Source organism: Rhinatrema bivittatum, chromosome 1, assembly GCF_901001135.1.
Source record: "Rhinatrema bivittatum chromosome 1, aRhiBiv1.1, whole genome shotgun sequence".
NCBI lineage: Eukaryota > Metazoa > Chordata > Amphibia > Gymnophiona > Rhinatrematidae > Rhinatrema > Rhinatrema bivittatum.
This window is the reverse complement of record NC_042615.1, coordinates 217,589,614-217,609,562: the sequence shown is the minus strand read 5'-3', so window position 1 is coordinate 217,609,562 and position 19,949 is coordinate 217,589,614. Positions and strand designations below refer to the sequence as shown.

The 19,949-nt window shown below is 43.9% G+C and overlaps 1 protein-coding gene across 1 annotated transcript in view; it reads right to left on the bottom strand.

Moving 5' to 3' along the window:
• CPZ (carboxypeptidase Z) overlaps positions 1 to 19,949 on the bottom strand; it is a 152,304-nt gene that overhangs the window by 83,404 nt on the left and 48,951 nt on the right. The window contains exon 2 of the mRNA XM_029591839.1: positions 14,034 to 14,063. Within this exon, the coding sequence (XP_029447699.1) occupies positions 14,034 to 14,063 (30 nt within the window). The remainder of the gene's footprint in view (positions 1 to 14,033; positions 14,064 to 19,949) is intronic.

The window sequence follows — 19,949 nt, the reverse complement described above, 5'->3', positions numbered from 1 at the left end:
CTTTTTTTTTATTTCATTATTGGGGTGTTTTTTCCCAAACATTTCATTTTGTTTAATGTTTATTTCATTTTCTTTCATTTAAACAAAGAAATACATTTTAAAAGAAAAAAAATTCCAAAAACAAATTTTAAAAAGAAAAGGAGCCTGCCAAGGCCTCTTGTCCTCACCTCCCATCACTCCCACCTGGAAAAATGCAGGGGCCAGGGTCCTCCCCAGCCCCCACTTACCTGGGTCGGGAGCTTTCATTGATGAGGCTTAGGGCCAGCCTGAGGCCTCGTCTTTGCAAAGGCCTAGGCCATAGTCAGTTGCTCCACCTCAGCCTAGGTCCTACGAAAAGGCCAGGCTTTGAGCCTGGTCCTAACGCCTCATCCTAGGCCCAACAGCAGGACCTAGGCGGGATGCAGGGACTTGGCCAGGGCCTGGCCCAGCACAGAGGCCAGGTCCTGATACCTGAACTTCAAGCTAGGCCATGGAAAGGGGCATGGACTGACGCCAGGCCTGGACTGGAGGCCGGGTCCCAATGCTTGGGTCTTGGACTATGCCCAGGCCAAACACCATGACCTGACTAAGAAGCTGGATCCCGACACCAGGTCTAAGGCCCAGGCCCAGGTTTAGGTCCAGGCTCAGGCTTGAAAACCAATGCCCACCTCAAAAGTGCCATCCTCTTCTTTCTTATTTCAAATGACGGTGTACCTAATAGATGCCACCATTTGAAAGAAGAAAGAAAAGGACAACGCATGCAAAGCCTGTAATCTGGCCTCAGGGCCTGGGCCTGGGCCTGGGCTAAGGTTGCAGCATTGGGATCTGATCTTCAAACCAGGCCCTGGCATCAGGATTGGCCCTGGGCCTTGGCCTAGGTTGAGGCCCAGGCCTCAGGAAACAGTCTCAGGACTGGGCAAGAGGATCAGGCCTGCGACTTGGCCACAATATTCGATCTCCGATGAATAAGGTAAGTGGGGGCTGGGAAAAGTCCTTGCCACGGCAAATATTTGGGTGCATGGGCCTTTGCTTGGGTTTCACTGTGGTCCTGGCATTAGGCCTGAGCCTAGACCGAGACCCTGGTGTTGTTCTTGGGCGTAGGTGTCAGACCCTGCATTGGCTTCAGCCTATGCCTAAACTAAACCGTTTTGATTAAACATTGTTTGTAAAAGCGGTATACAAACACTTTTAAATAAATAAATAAATAACTAGGCCGTGGCCTTGGGCCTAACTAGGCTGATGTGCTCAGACTATTCCCTAGGCGAGGCCCTGCCTCAGGCCTGGGCCTAAGTCTGACCAGTAACTTTTCTTTTTTTTTTTTTTTGGGGGGGGGGAGTTCAAAACAAAACATGAAAACCAAACAAATTTCATGATATTTTCAATCATTTTGTTTTGAGAAAAATGTTTAGTAAACAGGACGCTTAGAGTGGAGCAGAGACCTACATTACCCACTTAGGATGTGCATTTGTTTAAAAAGAAATAGACAATGTCAGTGATATTGTCTATTTTGTTTCATTTCTTTGGAACCACAAAAGGAAAGAATAAACACCAAAAATTTGGGTTTTTTTTGCGTATTTTGTTAGTTTTGTTGGTGTGCACTAACAGAACTTAATGCAAACTAACTATGAAGTTAGGAGAAAAAAACAACAAACTATTTTAAAAACAAAAATCAAACAAACAAAAAAAAAAAAGACAAAAAAAAAGCCAAATTCTGTGCACCCCTAATACCTACTATACCTGAATTGTAACTCGACTTATGCACAGTTTTGGAAAAGGGAATAATTAAATCCAGATACATCCCATGTTTCTTGAATTCTGTTATTGTGCTTGCCTCCACCACTTCCACCAGGAGTAGTTTTCATTCATCCATCACCCTTTCTGTGAAGAAATATTTTCTGTTACTCCTGTCTCTATACCCTTTGAGCCAGACAGCATGACCTCTTTATTCCAGATATTCCTTTCCACTAACAAGAGTTTGCTTTTTGTACATTATTTATACCTTGTGGTATTTCCATGCTTTCTTTGTCAAGCTCCACACATTCCTCCTTTTCATCTCTTATTCTTCCAGTCATGCATTTTCACTTTCTTCTTTCAATGATGTAGCTTTTATTTAAAGATTTAGGATTAGACTTGTGAAAGAGTCCCCTGCAGTATGGCTTTTAGAGCGGAAAAGTGGTTTTGGAGGTCCCTTGTGGAAAAAAGCCCAGAGGATATCTGGGCATGCCCTGAAATGTTCTTGAACAGACTATATGTACATGTGTGTGTGCGTGTGTGTTAGAGCCAGGAAAGAAAGAGGAAACCAGAAGTTGGAGTGTAAGAAAAAGGGTTTACACAGTGACTGAAACAGACTGTGCATTTCAAGCTGCCAGCATGGAATAAATAACATCCATCAGGTTTCCTAGGAAGGTGATTTAAAGCTCCTAGGGAGGTTCATGTAAAACTCATAACTGGAATATCCCTCCTAGAGGACTTTTCCTGGAACAACTCCTAAATGTATGAACTAGGGATGTGCACTTGGTTTTAACAAATTGTACATCCAAACTGAAAATGGCCTTATATGAAAAATTTGGTGTATTTTCATTTCAGTTTTAAAAAACTGGTCCTCCAGCCTTCCTCTTGCCCCCCAAGACAACTACATGGCTCAGCCCTACCAGCTAGGCTGAGTCAAACCCAGCCAGGGCTTTCCCAGGCCCCTCCTATCCCTCTCCCACCCTTGCAAGAAAATCTTGGGGTCAGACATACATACCTGGGCTGAGATGGGCCTCCTTGGGCCCCTTCCAACCCCCAGAAACATTTGCTGAGGCCGGAGAGTTCTTTCCCCATCTACCCATTTCTATGGGGGTCCATATCCACAAGATAAAAAAAGAAGTGATTGCCCAACGAGTCATCATTTTAAAGAAGACAGAAGAAGACAGAAAAGAATGATGCAAGAGGCCTGGGTTCCAGCCTCCAGCCTGGGCTGGACAGAGACCCAGGCATTGGGTCCCGGCTTCTGAGGTGGGTCCCGGTGTCAGGCCTGGGCCCGGGTCAAGGCCTTGGCGTCAGGACCTGGTCTCCTAACTGGGCCCCGGCATCTGGTGTTTGCCCAGGCCTTGGCCTAGGCTGAGACCCAGACATCAAGACCCAGCTTCCGAGCCAGGCCCAGGCATTGGGCCTAGGCTCAGGCTAAGGCCATGATGTCAGGACCCAACCTCCGGACTGGGCCCCAGTGTTGGGCCTGCATATGTACCGCAATGGTGGTTCCGCTATGCAGCAGGTAAGTGGGAATATTTTGGGGGGATTCAGTTGAGGCCCTGGTGTTGGGTCTGAGTGTAGGCCGATACCCCGGTGTCATGTTCAGGCCTAGGCCATGGCTCCTGCATCAGGCCATGGCCTACGCCTTGGTGAGGCCCCTGTCTTGGGCCTAGGCCCAGGCCAATGCCCCAGCATTGCGCTCAGGTATAGGCTGAGGCCCCTGCTTTGGGCCTCAACTTATTCCCTAGCTGAGGCTCCAGATTTGGGACTGGGTCTAGGCCCAACGATCACTTATTATTTGTTTGTTTTTTCAATAAACGTTTGTCGAATTTTCAATAGTTTCATTTTGAGAACGAAATTAAATGAAATAGGAAATTTTTTTGTCATTTCCTATTTTGTTTCTCCCAAATGCACATCCCTACAAAAAAAGGAGTTTATAAGTTCCCGGAGAGAGGAAGCACTGAGAGGAGTGGATCACCTTGCTGGTGGCTGGAAAGAATCAGTAAGTATTGCTTGGAGAAATTTTTAAAACTTAAAAGTATTGGGAGAAGTAAACTATTGGGGTATATTATTTAGTGTGTATGTGTGTTTTATTTTAAACAGGTAATCAGAAAGGCAGGCAACAAACAGAAGTTTGTGTGTTTGTATTTCCCACCCCTCTCCCACCCACCTCTAGCTCATCCTTAAATTTATAGGCAGGTGTCACTTTCATACTCAAAAACAAAACAAAACAAAAAAAAAATCCGCCTTTTAACTTCAACTCAGAAATTCCCCACACCTTATGAAGAGTTTGATCATTCCCTTGAATACACTTACATTTAAAGGACCCTAACTGTACTTAACTAAGAAATGAACACATTTAAGAAGAAGCCAGCAGTCCAGCAGCAAGAGTGGGGCCTCCCAGACTTTTGCATCGAGTGTCACATATATGATTTTTTACCTGCTGGGGAGAAAATGTACATGTGCTTCCGATGCTAAGAGCTCCTGTCTCTCAGAGTATGAGTCCAATCTCTGGAGGCTGGAGAGGCAGACCTGGAGGATCTGAGGCAGACAGAGAGGTAAATAGATGAGACCTTCAGGGACACAGTAGCCAAGTCCCACTCCAGTCTGGCAGTCCTGGAGCTGCCTTGGAGGAGGAAGGTCTCATGATCGGACAGCATCAACCTGGCGCAGCATGAAATGATCCTGTAGCAAGGACCTGCTCTCCAGGTGGTGCATTGTCCTCTTGCACCGAGGATGTGTCTCCCAAGGCTACTGCCCAGGAGGGAAGGGATAGGTAGGCCGTCATACTTGGTGATTCATTTATTAGGAATGTAGACAGCTGGGTGGTGTTGCGCTTGGAGGTGGACCCTTGTCCTGGAGCAGTGGAGAACGGTCCCTTGGTAGGGACCAGGAAGCACCTGCCCCCAGGGGGCAGAGCACAGGAGGTGACAGAGGCTAGGATGAGCTTCACCACTGGAAGCCCGCGGTCCCCCCGGGTGGAGCCCGTCGGGACCGGGGCCACTTGGACTTAGGTGGGCCTCGCAGGGTCTCTTGGAGAGGTAGTAGAGAGGCGTGCCCACGAGCAGCAAGTGAGCATGGTCAGTCACTAGGCTGTAGGTCTGGAGAAGCAAGGAAGGCCAGTACAGCATAGGCGATGACAAGGCAAGGGACAAAGCCAGAATCAGGAGATGTGGTCAATGGCAGCCGGGGTCAGAATCAGAGGATCAGTCCGAGGAGTAGTCAACGAAGCAGGGGTCACGTTCCAGAGGTCAGACGAGGTCACAAGGCAGGCAGAGGTCAGGATCCAGGCAGCGAACAGAGTGGTCAAGGAGCAAGTCGAGGTCAGTACCAGAGAGACAGTCCGAGGGTACCACCTGGGGAGACAGGACAGACAGACGCTGGAACAGAAGGATGCTGAAACAGTAGAACGCTGGAACAAGCCTGGAACAAGACTGTGAACGCGGAGGCAAACTAGTATACTTACAGTGCTGACCCGATTGCCAAGGCAAGGAACTGCAGGCAGGGACTTCCTTATATCGTATGTTCAATCAGGAGGCCAGGCGATCTGCACGCGCGCATAGGGGCGTGGAGAATGCCACTGGAGACACCGAACTCCGGCATGAGGCCTGGTGCGCAGTGGAAGGCCCGGCAACCGCCGCCGCAGCACGCCGAGGCCTGGCGGAGCTTGCGGCTGCCGCTTGTGAGGCTGACCCGTGACCTGCAGAGGAGCTAGCGAGGTGAGCAGGCCGGTGCACTGGCCGGGCGTGGACGGGGCGCGCAACAAGTGGCTTGTGGGCATAAGGATCGCCTGGTAACATGCCTTCCTGGTGCGAAGGTTTCGGACCTCACGTGTAAACTAGATAGGATTTTAGACAGTGCTGGGGATTTGCTGGCTGTCATGGTACATGTGGGCACCAACGACATAGGAAAATATGGGCGGGAGTTTCTGGAAGCCAAATTTAGGCTCTTAGGTAGAAAGCTGAAATTCAGAACCTCCAGGGTAGCATTCTCTGAACTGCTCCCTGTTCCACATGCAGGTCCCCAGAGGCAGGCAGAGTTCCGGAGTCTCAGTGCATGGATGAGACAATGGTGAAAGGAAGAGGGATTCAGTTTTATAAGGAACTGGGGAACTTTTTGGGGAAGGGGGAGACTTTTCCAAAGGGATGGGCTCCACCTTAACCAGGATGGAACCAGGCTGCTGGCACTAACCTTTAAAAAGGAGATAGAGCAGCTTTTAAACCAGAACAAAGGGGAAAGCCAACAGTCACTCAGCAGTGCATGGTTCAGAGGGAGGTATCTTCAAAGGATACTAATCAAGCATTAGAGTTGGAGCATCCCAAAAGAGCGGTTCTAATAATAAGAAAAGTAGTCCAAGTGCCTATAATTAAAAAATCACCTGAAATAAAAGATTCCAATTTATCCCTGTCAACAGAAAAGCAGAATGCAAATACAAACAAAAACACACTTTGAATTGTTTGTATGCTAATGCAAGAAGTTTAAGAAGTAAGATGGGAGAATTAGAGTGTATAGTAGTGAATGATGACATAGACTTAATTGGCATCTCAGAGACATGGTGGAAAGAAGATAACAAATGGGATAGTGCTATACCGGGGTACAAATTATATCGTAATGACAGAGAGGAGCATCTGGGAGGCGGGGTGGCACTTTATGTCCAAGATGGCATAGAGTCCAACAGGATAAAGATCCTGCATGAGACTAAATGTACAATCAAATCTTTATGGGTAGAAATCCCTAGTATGTTGGGGAAGAGATTAGTGATAGGTGAGACGGACAGTGAAATGCTAAGAGAAATTAGGGAAGTAGTAATAATTGGACATTTCAATTACCCTAATATTGACTGTGTAAGTGAAACATCAGAGCATGCAAGAGAGATAAAGTTCCTGGATAGAATAAATGACAGTGTTATGGAGCAATTGGTTCAGGAACCAATCAGAGAAGGAGCAATTTTAGATCTAATTGTCCGTGGAGCACAGGATTTACTGAGAGAGGTAATGGTGATGGGGCCACTTGGTAATAGTGATCATAATATGATCAAATCTGAATTAATGACTAGAAGGGGGCCAGTAAGTAAATCCATGGCTCTAGCACTAAATTTTCAAAAGGGAAACTTTGATAAAATGAGAAAAATAATTAGAAAAAAACTGAAAGGTGCAGCTACAAAGGTAAAAAGTATGCAACAGGCGTGGACAGTGTTAAAAAAAAATACCATCCTAGAAGCACAGTCCAGATGTATTCCTCGCATTAAGAAAGGTGGAAGGAAGGCAAAATGATTACTGGCATGGTTAAAAGGTAAGGTGAAAGAGGCTATTTTAGCCGAAAGATCTTCATTCAAAAATTGGAAGAAGGAGCCATCGGAAGAAAATAGGATAAATCATCAGCATTGGCAAAATAAATGTAAGACATTGATAAGACAGGTTAAGAGAGAATTTGAAAAGAAGTTGGCCATAGAGGCAACAACTCACAATAAAAACTTTTTAAAATATGGCCGAAGCAGAAAGCCTGCAAGGGAGTCATTTGGACCGTTTGATGATCAATGGGTTAAAGGAACATTTAAAGAAGATAAGGCCATCATGGAAAGATTAAATGATTTCTTTGTTTCGGTGTTTACTGAAGAGGATGTTGGAGATATACCTGTTCTGGAGGAGGTTTTCATAGGTGATGATTCAGATAAACTGAACAAAATCATGGTGAACCTGGAAGATGTGGTAGGTCTGATTGACCATCTGAAGAGAAGTAAGTCACCTAGACTGGATGGTATATATCCCAGGGTTCTTAAAGAACTAAAAAATGAAATTCTAGACCTATTTCAATTATACTCTACTATTAAAATCATCCGATGTCCCTGAAAATTGGAAGATGGCCAATGTAACCCTTATATTTAAAAAGGGATCCAGGGGTGATCCGGGAAACTATAGACCAGTGAGCCTGATTTCAGTGATGGGAAAAATTGTGGAAACTGTTATAAAGATTCAAATTACAAAACATTTAGAGAGACATGGTTTGATGAGACACAGCCAACAACATAGATTTACCCAAGGGAAGTTTTGCTCACAAATCTACACTTTTTTTGAAGGGGTGAATAAACATGTAGACAAAGGTGAACCGGTAGATGTGGTGTATTTGGATTTTCATTAGGCATTCAACAAATTCTTGCATGAGAGGCTTCTAAGAAAACTAAAAAGTTATGGCATAAGAGGTGATGTCCTTTTGTGGACTGCAAGCCAGTTAAAAGATGGGAAACAGAGAGTAGGATTAAATGGTCAGTTTTCACAGTGGAAAAAATTAAACAGTGGAGTGCCCCAGGGATATGTACTTTGACCAGTGCTTTTTAATATATTTTTAAACTAGCTGTACCCAGCCACGCGTTGCTGTGGCTCAGTCTGGTTAAATGGAAAAGAAAGAAAAGAGAAAGTGTACGTTTCTAATATGTTTAAGCAAGCTATTCTCTGTTCAGCTCTTTGCGTTTTGGCTGCTGCAGGCTGCAGCTGCTTGTGATCTCTTCTTAGCCGCTTTCTACTGCACTTGCTCTGCTCCGACCATCCCAACTCCCTCCCCCCCTTCCCCGGTGGTGGATGGACTGGCTCGGCGACTCTTCTACCCTTTCCTCCTCCTGTGTGTAACTGTCTGGCAGTCCCAACTCCCTCCCCCCTTCCCCAGTGGGGGAGGAACGGGCTGAGCCATTTCTCAGAGCAGCGACTCATCTGCCCTTTCCTCCTCCCCTCTGTGACACCCAGCACGTAGTGCAGAGCTCTATGGTCTGCACATGAGCAGTAGAGCTGCTTTCTACTGTGCATTTGCGGTCCGTTGGTCAGAGCCCATTTATATTGTAGATAGCGTGTGTTGCTTTTACGTCCAACAGATGGTGCTGTTTTTCCAAAAAAGCATGTTTTTACCTGTCACAGGTGTGACATCTATATAATATAGGTATATAAAAACACGCACGTATTCGAATGCAATGTTGTGTCAAAATTTCAAAGCAATCGGTGAAGAACTTTCGGAGATTTAAGATTTTGAACAAATGAACATTTACATTTTTATTTATATAGATGATATGGAAAGGGGTATGACGAGTGAGGTGATCAAATTTGCGGATGATGAAAAATTATGTAGAGTAGTTAAATCTCAAGCAGATCATGATGAATTGTAGAAGGACTTTGCGAGACTGGAAGATTGGGCTTTCAAATGGCAGATAAAATTTAACGTGGACAAGTGCAAAGTGATGCATATAGGGAAAAATAACCCTTGCTGTAGTTGCACAATGTTAAGTTATTTCTTAGGAGTTACCACCCAGGAAAGAAATCTAGGCATCATAGTGGATAATGCATTGAAATCGTCAGTTTAGTGTACTGTGGCAATCAAAAAATCAAACAGAATGTTAGGAATTATAAGGAAGGGAACTGGCAAATATAACTGAGGATGTCATAATGCCTCTGTATCGCTCCATGGTGAGACCGCACCTTGAATACTGTGTGCAATTCTGGTCACCATATCTCAAAAAGAATATAGCTGCACTGGAGAAAGTGCAGAGAAGAGCGACCAAAATGATAAGGGGCATGGAAGGCTGCCCTCTGAGGAAAGGCTAAAGAAGTTAAGGCTGTTCAGTTTGGAGAAGAGATGACTGAGGGGGAATATGATAGAAGTCCACAAAATCATGAAAGGACTTGAACAAGTTAATGTATATCAGTTATTTACTCTCTCAGATAATAAAGGGACCAGGGGCACTTCATGAAGTTAGCAAGTAGCTCATTTAAAACAAATCAAAGAAAATTCTTTTTTCACTCAGCACATAGTTAAGCTCTGGAATTCATTGCCAGAGGATGTGGTTACAGCAGTTAGTGTAACTGGGTTTAAAAAAGGTTTGGATAAGTTCCTAGAGGAAAAATCCATAAACCATTATTTAATTTGCAATAGTAGCTTGTGATTTATTTAATGTTTGGATACTTACCAGGTACTTGTGGCTTGGATTGGCCACTGTTGGAAACTGGGCTTCATGGACCTGGGCTTCATGGACCTTTGGTCTGTCCCAGTATGGCATACCTTATGTTCTTATGTTTATGTTATGATTGGTTATCCCTATCATTGAATTCAGGTCCACTTGTAGTCCACTATCCTATCTAAATGTATCAATGACTACAAGATCTCTTATGACCAATCAGAACATTTCCCTCAATAATTTAAACTGATACATGTCAAAAAAAGTCTTGTCACCTTGCTTTCCTTTCTCTGCTATGATGCCTAGATTTCTTTCCTGGGTGGTAACTCCTAAGAAATAACTTAACATTGTGCAACTACAGCAAGGGTTATTTTTCCCTATATGCATCACTTTGCACTTGTCCACGTTAAATTTTATCTGCCATTTGAAAGCCCAATCTTCCAGTCTCGCAAAGTCCTTCTACAATTCATCATGATCTGCTTGAGATTTAACTACTCTACATAATTTTTCATCATCCGCAAATTTGATCACCTCACTCGTCATACCCCTTTCCATATCATCTATATAAATAAAAATGTAAATGTTCATTTGTTCAAAATCTTAAATCTCCGAAAGTTCTTCACCGATTGCTTTGAAATTTTGATACAACATTGCTTTCTCTGCTGTTTTTACTTCTGCTTATGCTTTCCTGTTCTGATTACCCTTCTTGCCTTGTTTAGATTTTTTGGATATTCCTCCCAGTACTCATCTTTCTGAGATCCCTTTTACCTTTCATATGCTAATCATTTTGCCCTTGCTTTTCAGTCATCTCTTTTGAAAATCACACTGGTCTTTTTTCTCATATTTTTTAGTGCTTTCCTAACATAAAAGCACCATCTGGAGATGGTGCTTTCCCCAGCACCATCTCCAGAGCACTGACTAACTTCATAAACTGTTCCCTAACTCAAGGAAACTATCCAGATGAGCTAAAATCTGCATCTCTCAAACCCCTCTTGAAGAAACATAACTTGGATACAAAAGAACTCTCCAATTACAGACTTATATCCAACCTTCCATTTCTAGCAAAGCTCACAGAGAAAATTGTGAACACACAACTCTCTGACTACCTCGAGGAACATAAAATACTATACCCCTCACAGTACGGTTTCCGGAAATCCTCCAGCACAGAAACCCTCCTCATCTCCCTATCAGACCACATCCTCCTGGGTCTTGACAAAGGGCTTTCATACCTACTGGTCCTCCTAGACATCTCAGCGGCTTTCGATACGGTAAACCATGCCATTCTTCTAAACCGCTTATCTGACATTGGAATTGCTGGACTCGCCCTCAGATGGTTCAACTCTTTCCTCAAAAACAGAAGCTACAAGGTTAGAGTCAACAACAGAGAATCACCAACTTATAAAGCAACGCTTGGCGTCCCACAAGGCTCTTCTCTATCCCCTACCCTCTTCAATATCTACTTACTGCCCCTCTGCCATCTACTCACAAACCTAAAACTAACACATTACCTCTATGCAGATGATGTGCAGATATTGATCCCCATAAAAGATTCTCTGCCAAAAACGCTCGACTACTGGGAAAATTGCCTGAAGTCCATAAAAAGCCTCCTCTCTAGCCTGAACCTGGTTCTAAATGCATCCAAGATGGAAATCCTTCTTATCTCCCCTGAACACTCGACCAACACCGACATTACAGCTCTGGACCCACAGATCTCTCAAACCAGAGATTTAGGAATTATACTAGACAATCATCTAAATCTAAAGAAATCAATTAATAATATCACCAAGGACTGTTTCTATAAGCTTCAAGTTTTAAAAAGAATCAAACCCCTTTTCCACTTTCAGGACTTCAGAACCATCCTTCAATCCACGTTATTTTCAAAAACAGACTACTGCAATGCCTTACTCCTGGGGCTCCCCATTTCAGCCACAAAACCTATACAAATGCTCCAGAATGCAGCAGCGAGAATCCTAACCAACACCAACCGCCGTTCTCACATTACCCCCATCCTTCGAAACCTGCATTGGCTGCCAATAAAATATAGAATTCTATATAAAGCTCTCACGATAATCCACAAATCTATTCACCAACAGCTCACACTAGACCTTCAGAACCCTCTCAAACACCACTCGTCCGAAAGACCCATCAGAGAAGCTTATAAAGGGACCCTTCAAGTCCCACCTTCAAAATACACCCATCTAAAAACCACCAAAGAACGTTCCTTCTCCACAGCAGGCCCGGTCCTCTGGAACAGACTTCCGACCGACCTAAGACTGGAACCTTGCCTTCATACCTTTTGAAGACAACTGAAGACGTGGCTTTTCCTCCAAGCCTTCCCCTAGTCAAAATGCCACTTCGAACTCAGCCTAAGGAATGAGATAATTACCAATCTCATAACCAGTTATTTATTATTTATTTGTTGCTTATTTCCGCCTTACCTTTCTTCCTGGCTACTCTAGCCCCCAAGTTCAATGCCCCTGTTTTATGTAACTTTGCTTGATTCAGCCTTCTTGTTCTTGGTTACACTTGTTTTTCCCCCAAGTTCCATGTAAACCGGCCTGATGTGAATTTCTATTCGTGAAGTCCGGTATAGAAATATATATTAAATAAATAAATAAATAAATAAATAAATAAATAAATAAAGATTTTTGCTCTTACAGTGGTTCCTTTTAGTCTAGCTATTGTTTTTCTGCTTCACAATAACTCTTTTTATTCTGGCCTGCTGTTCTTCTGCTTGTACCTCCATAAGATACACACCGACTTAATAAAGTTGAATCTCTCTCTATGAACCATTTCTGTATTCACTCATTTCTAATCCATGCTGTCTGATGGCCACATTAGACTTGGTATCCTCCTACCCAGATATCAGACACATCTTCTCTGATTTTAATTTCTAGTCCAGTATTACTCTCTCCCTTGTGGATTTTCTTACCATTCACCTTAAAAGAGTCCCTTGAAAGAAGTACTGAAACCATGGCTGGTGCCAACATTATATCCATATCTCTCTATATACAGAGATATAGATATTCTGTATATTTATTTATTACAAGCAAGAGGGAGGAAGGGCCAGAGAATCCTGCACCAGTCAGATTTCCTTTTAAACTTTACAGAGAGGATGGAAAAGGTGGAAGGCAGCTGAAAGAGGGGTTCTTACATTTTTTTGTAAATTGGGCCAGGATGGAGGGAGAGAAGAAGGAAGGGGGCATCACATATCCTAATTCCCCACCCCAGGCATTTATTTATTTTTTTGGAGCACTGAGATGAGAGATGAAAGAGGAATCAGCTCAATAGCACTTTTTTTTCTCTTTTTGAGCATGGGCCAGGAGGTTTGCAAGCTATCTGACTGATCAGAGTTAAGTAGGTAATGTTGGCTGGACAGCACTGATATTCAGTGCTGACCAACCAAAGTTTAACCTTGTCCCCCAGAATGCCCCAAAGAACATCTTTTCTTCTCCAGCAAAATGGATGAAAGGGTGTAGATGCAAATGTAATCTAAGAAAACATTTCTTTACAGAGAGGGTAATAGATACAGTACACAGAACAATCTTCCAGTAGAGATGATGGAGACAAGGACAGTATCTGAATTCAAGAAACAAGCACAGTGGATATCTGAGGGAATGGTAGGGATTGTAGAGCTGAGCAGTTGGTGTGGATGGACAGGCTAGATAAGCCATTTGTTCTTTTTCTGTTGTCATGTTTCTATGTTTCTTAAATTTTGTGCAGACTATGATTTGTCCAGACAAAAATTTAGCCTGACAGCAGGAGAGAATATTTGAAATCCCAGGGTTTATCTAGCTAATTCCAAAAGTTAGCGGGACAAACTCCTTGAATATCAACCTCATTGATACTAAAAAATAAAAGCAATTTTTATACAATAAAGTTAAAAATGAAAAGTATAATCCTAATAAAAAAAGTTTTACCTAAAGAAACCTAAGTATGGTCAATTCACATTTCTTACAGAAATGTGCATTTGTTTGAAACAACATAGACAATGTCAATGTCATTTCTTGTCATTTTCAAAAATAAAATGATAGAAATGTAAAATGTGTTTTTTCTTCTATTTTTAGTGCACATACTTTCTGAAACATAAAAAATGAAAAGAAAAAGAGAAAACATTAACAAAATGAAAATCGATTTTCAAACAACACAAGACACAAGACAACATGTTTTGGCCTGCGTACCCTAATTTCATACAGTCTCTCTGATGTTACAAGACATAACTTTTCAGAGTTTTGACCATATTAAAGTTCTGTGTTTTTTAACATTTTGGGGAATTGCAATGAAAATTTCTACCATGAAACACTCAAGCAGAATAAAACGTTTTACATTTATACAGCTAGGAATTCTAGAAGCTGAACATGCAATGATAAATTAAAATAAATACCTTTTTGTTCTTTTTGAGGTGAACACGATCCTGAAAATAGAGAAAACATCAAAAGTAGGTACTGTGTAAGGCAATATAGGCAATTTAATGAGAGTAGTTTAATCTGTATCACACTGTACCTTGGGCCTTGGGCCCGGCCTGGGCCAGGACCTAGGCCCAAGGCCGGGCCCAACCTGGAAGTCAGGTCACAATGCCTTGACCTCAGTCTAAGCCAGGGCCCAGGCCCAGGCTGACGTTACAACCTGGCCCGAAGACCGGGTCCCAACACCGGGGCCTCAGGCTGGACCCAAGCCCAATGTTGAGGCCCGGCCCAGAGGCCAGATTTCAATCCCTGGGCTGAAGCCCAGGCCAGGAGTCCAGGCCTTGGACTCCTGGATAGGGAGTCCTGAAGGGCTGGGGTCATTGTGCCGGAGATAATTATTTACCATACCTGAAAATGGTACATTTGAATTAGCTGCTGTACATCAAGATGGCTCCCTCCACTGGGGAGTATGTGCCAGCATTAATTAACACCGGCTCAACAACCCCAGTGGACAGCTCCTGGCCAGGGACTGATCCTAGGCTGAGGCCCAGGTGTCGGGACCTGGCCTCCAGGCTGGGCACCAGCTTCAGGCCTGGGTACGGGCTGAGGCCTTGGCATCGGGATCCCTCCTCCAGTCTGGGCCATGGCTTCAGGTCTGATACCAGGCCCTGGCTAATTCCGAAGCCCAGGTGTCAGGACCTGGCCTCTGGGCTAGGCCTCCGGTGTCAGAATGGGTCCAGGCTGAGGTCTCGGCATTGGGACTCAGCCTCTGGGCCAGGCCATGGTATTGGGCCTGGTCCGAGGCCCTGGCCAAGACCGAGGCCCAGGTGTCAGGACCTGGCTTCTGGGCCAGGCCCCAGCATCAAGTCTGGGTCCGGGCCAAGACTACACTTTCAGGATCAGGACACCTGGTTGAGCCCCCAGTATCAGTACCAGACTAGGACGCAGTGTCAGATTTCATAAGTTTGGGGGGGTCGTCGGCAAATTTCTAAGACATGCACCTTTGCTCATGTTTCGGCTTTGTGCTCGGGCATAAGCTGCAGTCCCTTCATCTGGTCACAGCCTATTCCTAGGCAAGGCCAAGACTTCGGACCTTGGCCAAGGCACCAGAATTGCACTCGGGCATAGACCAGGTCCTCTGCTTTAGGTCTCAACCTAGTTCCTAGGTGAGGCCCTAGCTTTGTGCCTAGGCCCAACCGGACACTTTTATTTTTTTTAAATAGGTTTTCAAAACAAAATGAGATTCAGACAAAAGTTTGTTGGAATTTAACTCATTCCGTTTTGAAAATGATCCAAAATGAAATAGGAAATTTAGTCTAATTTCGTATTTTGTTTCTCCCAAATGCCCATCCCTAATCATTTATTTATGGTCATGCTTTTCCACCCTACGAGTTCAAAGAGTGTTACAAGCATACAATAAAAACAAATAATTACAATTCAATACAATTCAATCGAGTGACTGTGAATAGGGCATGATATTGCATATGTTGGAGACTAATAATACAGGTAAAACCTTTCAGATAGGTTATACGTGAGCTAGGTATATACAGCTAAGTGAAATGGAGAAGACAGGCACCACTTGGCATGTAGATTATGTAATTTCTGTACACACTGGTAAAGCATCCAAGCTTAAAAACATTTAATGATGGGTGGCAACTTAGGCAAGATGATTTATTGTTTTCTTTAGCTACTTCTTTAACAGAATTGCTGATTTCTGTTGCAGGAGATGTAATTGGTAATGTTGCTCCATTAAAGATTAAACACCGTAGGTATTTACATCCATGAGTACTTTGGTTTAATATGGAATTATATTTTAAAAAAAGTGACTGATGCATCAAGCTGAAAGATGATGGCATGAGGCTCAGCTGGATAAAACTAAAGAGAAGTTTCTTCAGCCAAGAACTATTTATTTATAGATATGCTTTTATAGCTGTACAAAGTATTTATTTTCAAACAAGAATTCAGGCTGCACTGAATCATTTGTTAGAACTATTTGAAGTGGTAGATGGGCTTTTATAATTGCACAAGATTGGTAAAGAGATGGATAGTTTTGAATGTCAAGGCATTCTTAAGTTTTATGAAAATAAAGTAGGAAGGTTAGTTGGAGCTGGACGAAGCAGAGGTCAGGAGAATGGATGTTTCTCAACAACTACTTCGGGGTGATTTGGGATAAGTTTCAATTTGTTTTTAAAACTGAAATAAAAGTGACTGTTAAAGATGAAAATATACTAAATTCCCTTTAGATAAATGTTCATTTTGGATTTTTTTGCTCTTTAAATAATATGTTTGGTGATGTTACGGCTCAGTTTATAAATCTTTCCATGGATGAAGGGGTGGTTCCTTCCATAATTAAAAAAGCAGTAATATGTCCAGTTTTAAGGAAGGGACCTCTGGATAGTTTTGCAAGTTATAGACCACTGTCTAATCTATCTTCTTTGGGGAAGGTTTTGCAGAAGTTAGTGCTTTAGCAGCTTGATGAATTGTTGATTGTAAATAAAATTCTCAGTAGCCGTAAGTGTGGCTTCAGAACCAGGCACAGAACAGAGGCATTATTCTTGTCCTTGAAGATTTACTTTCATGAAGGAATTGGGCAGGGATGGTGCAGTGATACTAATATTTAGGGATGTGAATCGGGCTTCGGACGATTGAAAATATCGGACGATATTTTCAAAATCGTCAGAAATCGGAGGATCCCCCAAAACGATAGGAAAACCCCACGATATTGATTGTGGGGGTTCTCTTATTGTTTTGGGGGAGGGCAGGAAAAACGGCACACAAAAATAACCCCTAAACCCATCCCGACCCTTTAAAACTAATACCTTAGCTTCCCCCACCCTCCCGACCCCCCCAAAAACATTTTACAGGAACCTGGTGGTCCAGTGGGGGTCCCTGGAGCGATCTCCCGCTCCCAGGCCATCGGCTGCCACTAATCAAAATGGCGCCGATGGCCCTTTGCCCTTACCATGTGACAGGGTATCCATGCCATTGGCCGGACCCTGTCATATGGTAGGAGCCCTGGATGGCCGGCGCCATCTTGTGCTCCTACCATGTGACAGGGGCTGACCAATGGCACCGGTAGCCCCTGTGACATAGTAAGGGCAAAGGCTATCGGCACCATTTTGAATACTGGCAGCCGACGGTCCGAGTGCAGGAGGTCGCTCCCGGACCCCCGCTGGACCACCAGGTACCTGTAAAAAGTTTTTTGAGGGGTCGGGAGGGTGGGGGAAGCTAAGGTATTAGTTTTAAAGGGTTGGGGTGGGTTTTTTGTTTATCGGCTCGGGCGTAGCCGATAAACAAAACCGCAATCGGGCCCGATGAAAAAAACCCCACATGTGAATCGGAACCGGAATTCGAACCGATTCCGGTTCTGATTCACATCTCTACCTAATATTATTAGATTTGTCGTCTGTATTTGATGTGGTCAGTCATTCCATCTTACTTGACCGATTCGCTAGTTTATGTATTGGGGAAATGGTTTGACAATGATTTACTCCTGCAAGTAAAGGTGAGAATTCCTGATAGAGATTGGAGAAGTACTGTAATGGGGTCCTTCAGCAATTTGTCTTGTTCCCAACCTTGTTTAATATATATCTTCAGCCACAGTGCCTCATGATGGAAAAAATGGGATTGTTATTTAAGTTATGTGTGGATAATATACAAATTTGCTTCCCTGTGCATGGCAGTCTTGAGGAAGTAATTTCTAGGAATTCAGCTGCATTTGATAATATTATTTGTTGTTAAAGGATATTCAGCTGTTTCTTAATCCATCTAACACAGAAGCTGTTTGGATAAGTCATCGGGACCCCCTCCCATCTGAATATCGAGAGCTGACTATTATAGATGCTCCCATTGTATTCTCCAGTTCTCTTAGGGATTTGGGTGTTCAAATCAACTCTAATTTCACTTTATTGCCACAAATTAGAGCTGTGTTAAAATCTGATTTTTATAAGTTAAGACTTTTATAACACTTGAAATATATTATTTCTCAGGAGGATTTTCGTTCTGAATCAAGCTTTTATATCAACAACTTTGGATTACTGTAATTCACTATATGTTGATTTGCCTGCCTGTCAGTTAGATGCATTGCATATTTTGATTTAGACGGAATATAAATGTTATAAATAAATAAATCTGTACAGTGCTTTATATGTCTAAAGGTGCTTTAGAGAGATAAATACTAGTAGTAATAATAATAATTATTTATTTATATTTGGCCTTTCGTGACACTTCAAAGCGGATTACATTCAGGCAGTATAGGTAGTAGGGATGTGAATCGTGTCCTCGATCGTCTTAACGATCGATTTCGGCTGGGAGGGGGAGGGAATCGTATTGTTGCCGTTTGGGGGGGTAAAATATCGTGAAAAATCGTTAAAAATCGTTAAAAATCGAAAAATCGAAAAATCGAAAAACCGGCACATTAAAACCCCCTAAAACCCACCCCCGACCCTTTAAATTAAATCCCCCACCCTCCCGAACCCCCCCCAAATAACTTAAATAACCTGCGGGTCGTTAAAAATCGAAAAATCGAAAAACCGGCACATTAAAACCCCCTAAAACCCACCCCCGACCCTTTAAATTAAATCCCCCACCCTCCCGAACCCCCCCCAAATAACTTAAATAACCTGCGGGTCCAGCGGCGGTCCGGAACGGCAGCGGTCCGGAACGGGCTCCTGCTCCTGAATCTTGTCGTCTTCAGCCGGCGCCATTTTCCAAAATGGCGCCGAAAAATGGCGGCGGCCATAGACGAAAAAGATTGGACGGCAGGAGGTCCTTCCGGACCCCCGCTGGACTTTTGGCAAGTCTCGTGGGGGTCAGGAGGCCCCCCACAAGCTGGCCAAAAGTTCCTGGAGGTCCAGCGGGGGTCAGGGAGCGATTTCCCGCCGCGAATCGTTTTCGTACGGAAAATGGCGCCGGCCATACGCGTATGGCTGGCGCCATTTTCCGTACGGAAAATGGCGCCGGCAGGAGATCGACTGCAGGAGGTCGTTCAGCGAGGGTTCCGGCGCCTCGCTGAACGACCTCCTGCAGTCGATCTCCTGCCGGCGCCATTTTCCGTACGAAAACGATTCGCGGCGGGAAATCGCTCCCTGACCCCCGCTGGACCTCCAGGAACTTTTGGCCAGCTTGTGGGGGGCCTCCTGACCCCCACGAGACTTGCCAAAAGTCCAGCGGGGGTCCGGAAGGACCTCCTGCCGTCCAATCTTTTTCGTCTATGGCCGCCGCCATTTTTCGGCGCCATTTTGGAAAATGGCGCCGGCTGAAGACGACAAGATTCAGGAGCAGGAGCCCGTTCCGGACCGCTGCCGTTCCGGACCGCCGCTGGACCCGCAGGTTATTTAAGTTATTTGGGGGGGTTCGGGAGGGTGGGGGATTTAATTTAAAGGGTCGGGGGTGGGTTTTAGGGGGTTTTAGTGTGCCGGCTCACGATTCTAACGATTTATAACGATAAATCGTTAGAATCTGTATTGTATTGTGTTCCATAACGGTTTAAGACGATATTAAAATTATCGGACGATAATTTTAATCGTCCTAAAACGATTCACATCCCTAATAGGTAGTACTGTAGTAGCTGTTGTTCTCTGCCAGTAGAACTGTTCCTCTTCTAAAACATGTGCCATCGTGACATCCTCTATTTTTTCTCTTTACCTCATCTCACAGCTGTCCATGTTTTCTTGAGTTGGTAAACGTACAATGTCTGCTGCGCTTTTTGAGCATACAGTAGAAGAGAAGGGCTGTCTGAGCCCCTTTTTCTGGGGTATACTGTACTACTTGATTTATCCCAACATCATAACCAACTACAGTCCAAATATGCACACAGTGATAGAATGAGTGGATGTGTGTCTCACTGTACTTCTGTTGTGGTCCTGGGTGACCTAAGATAAAAGCCAGGAGTA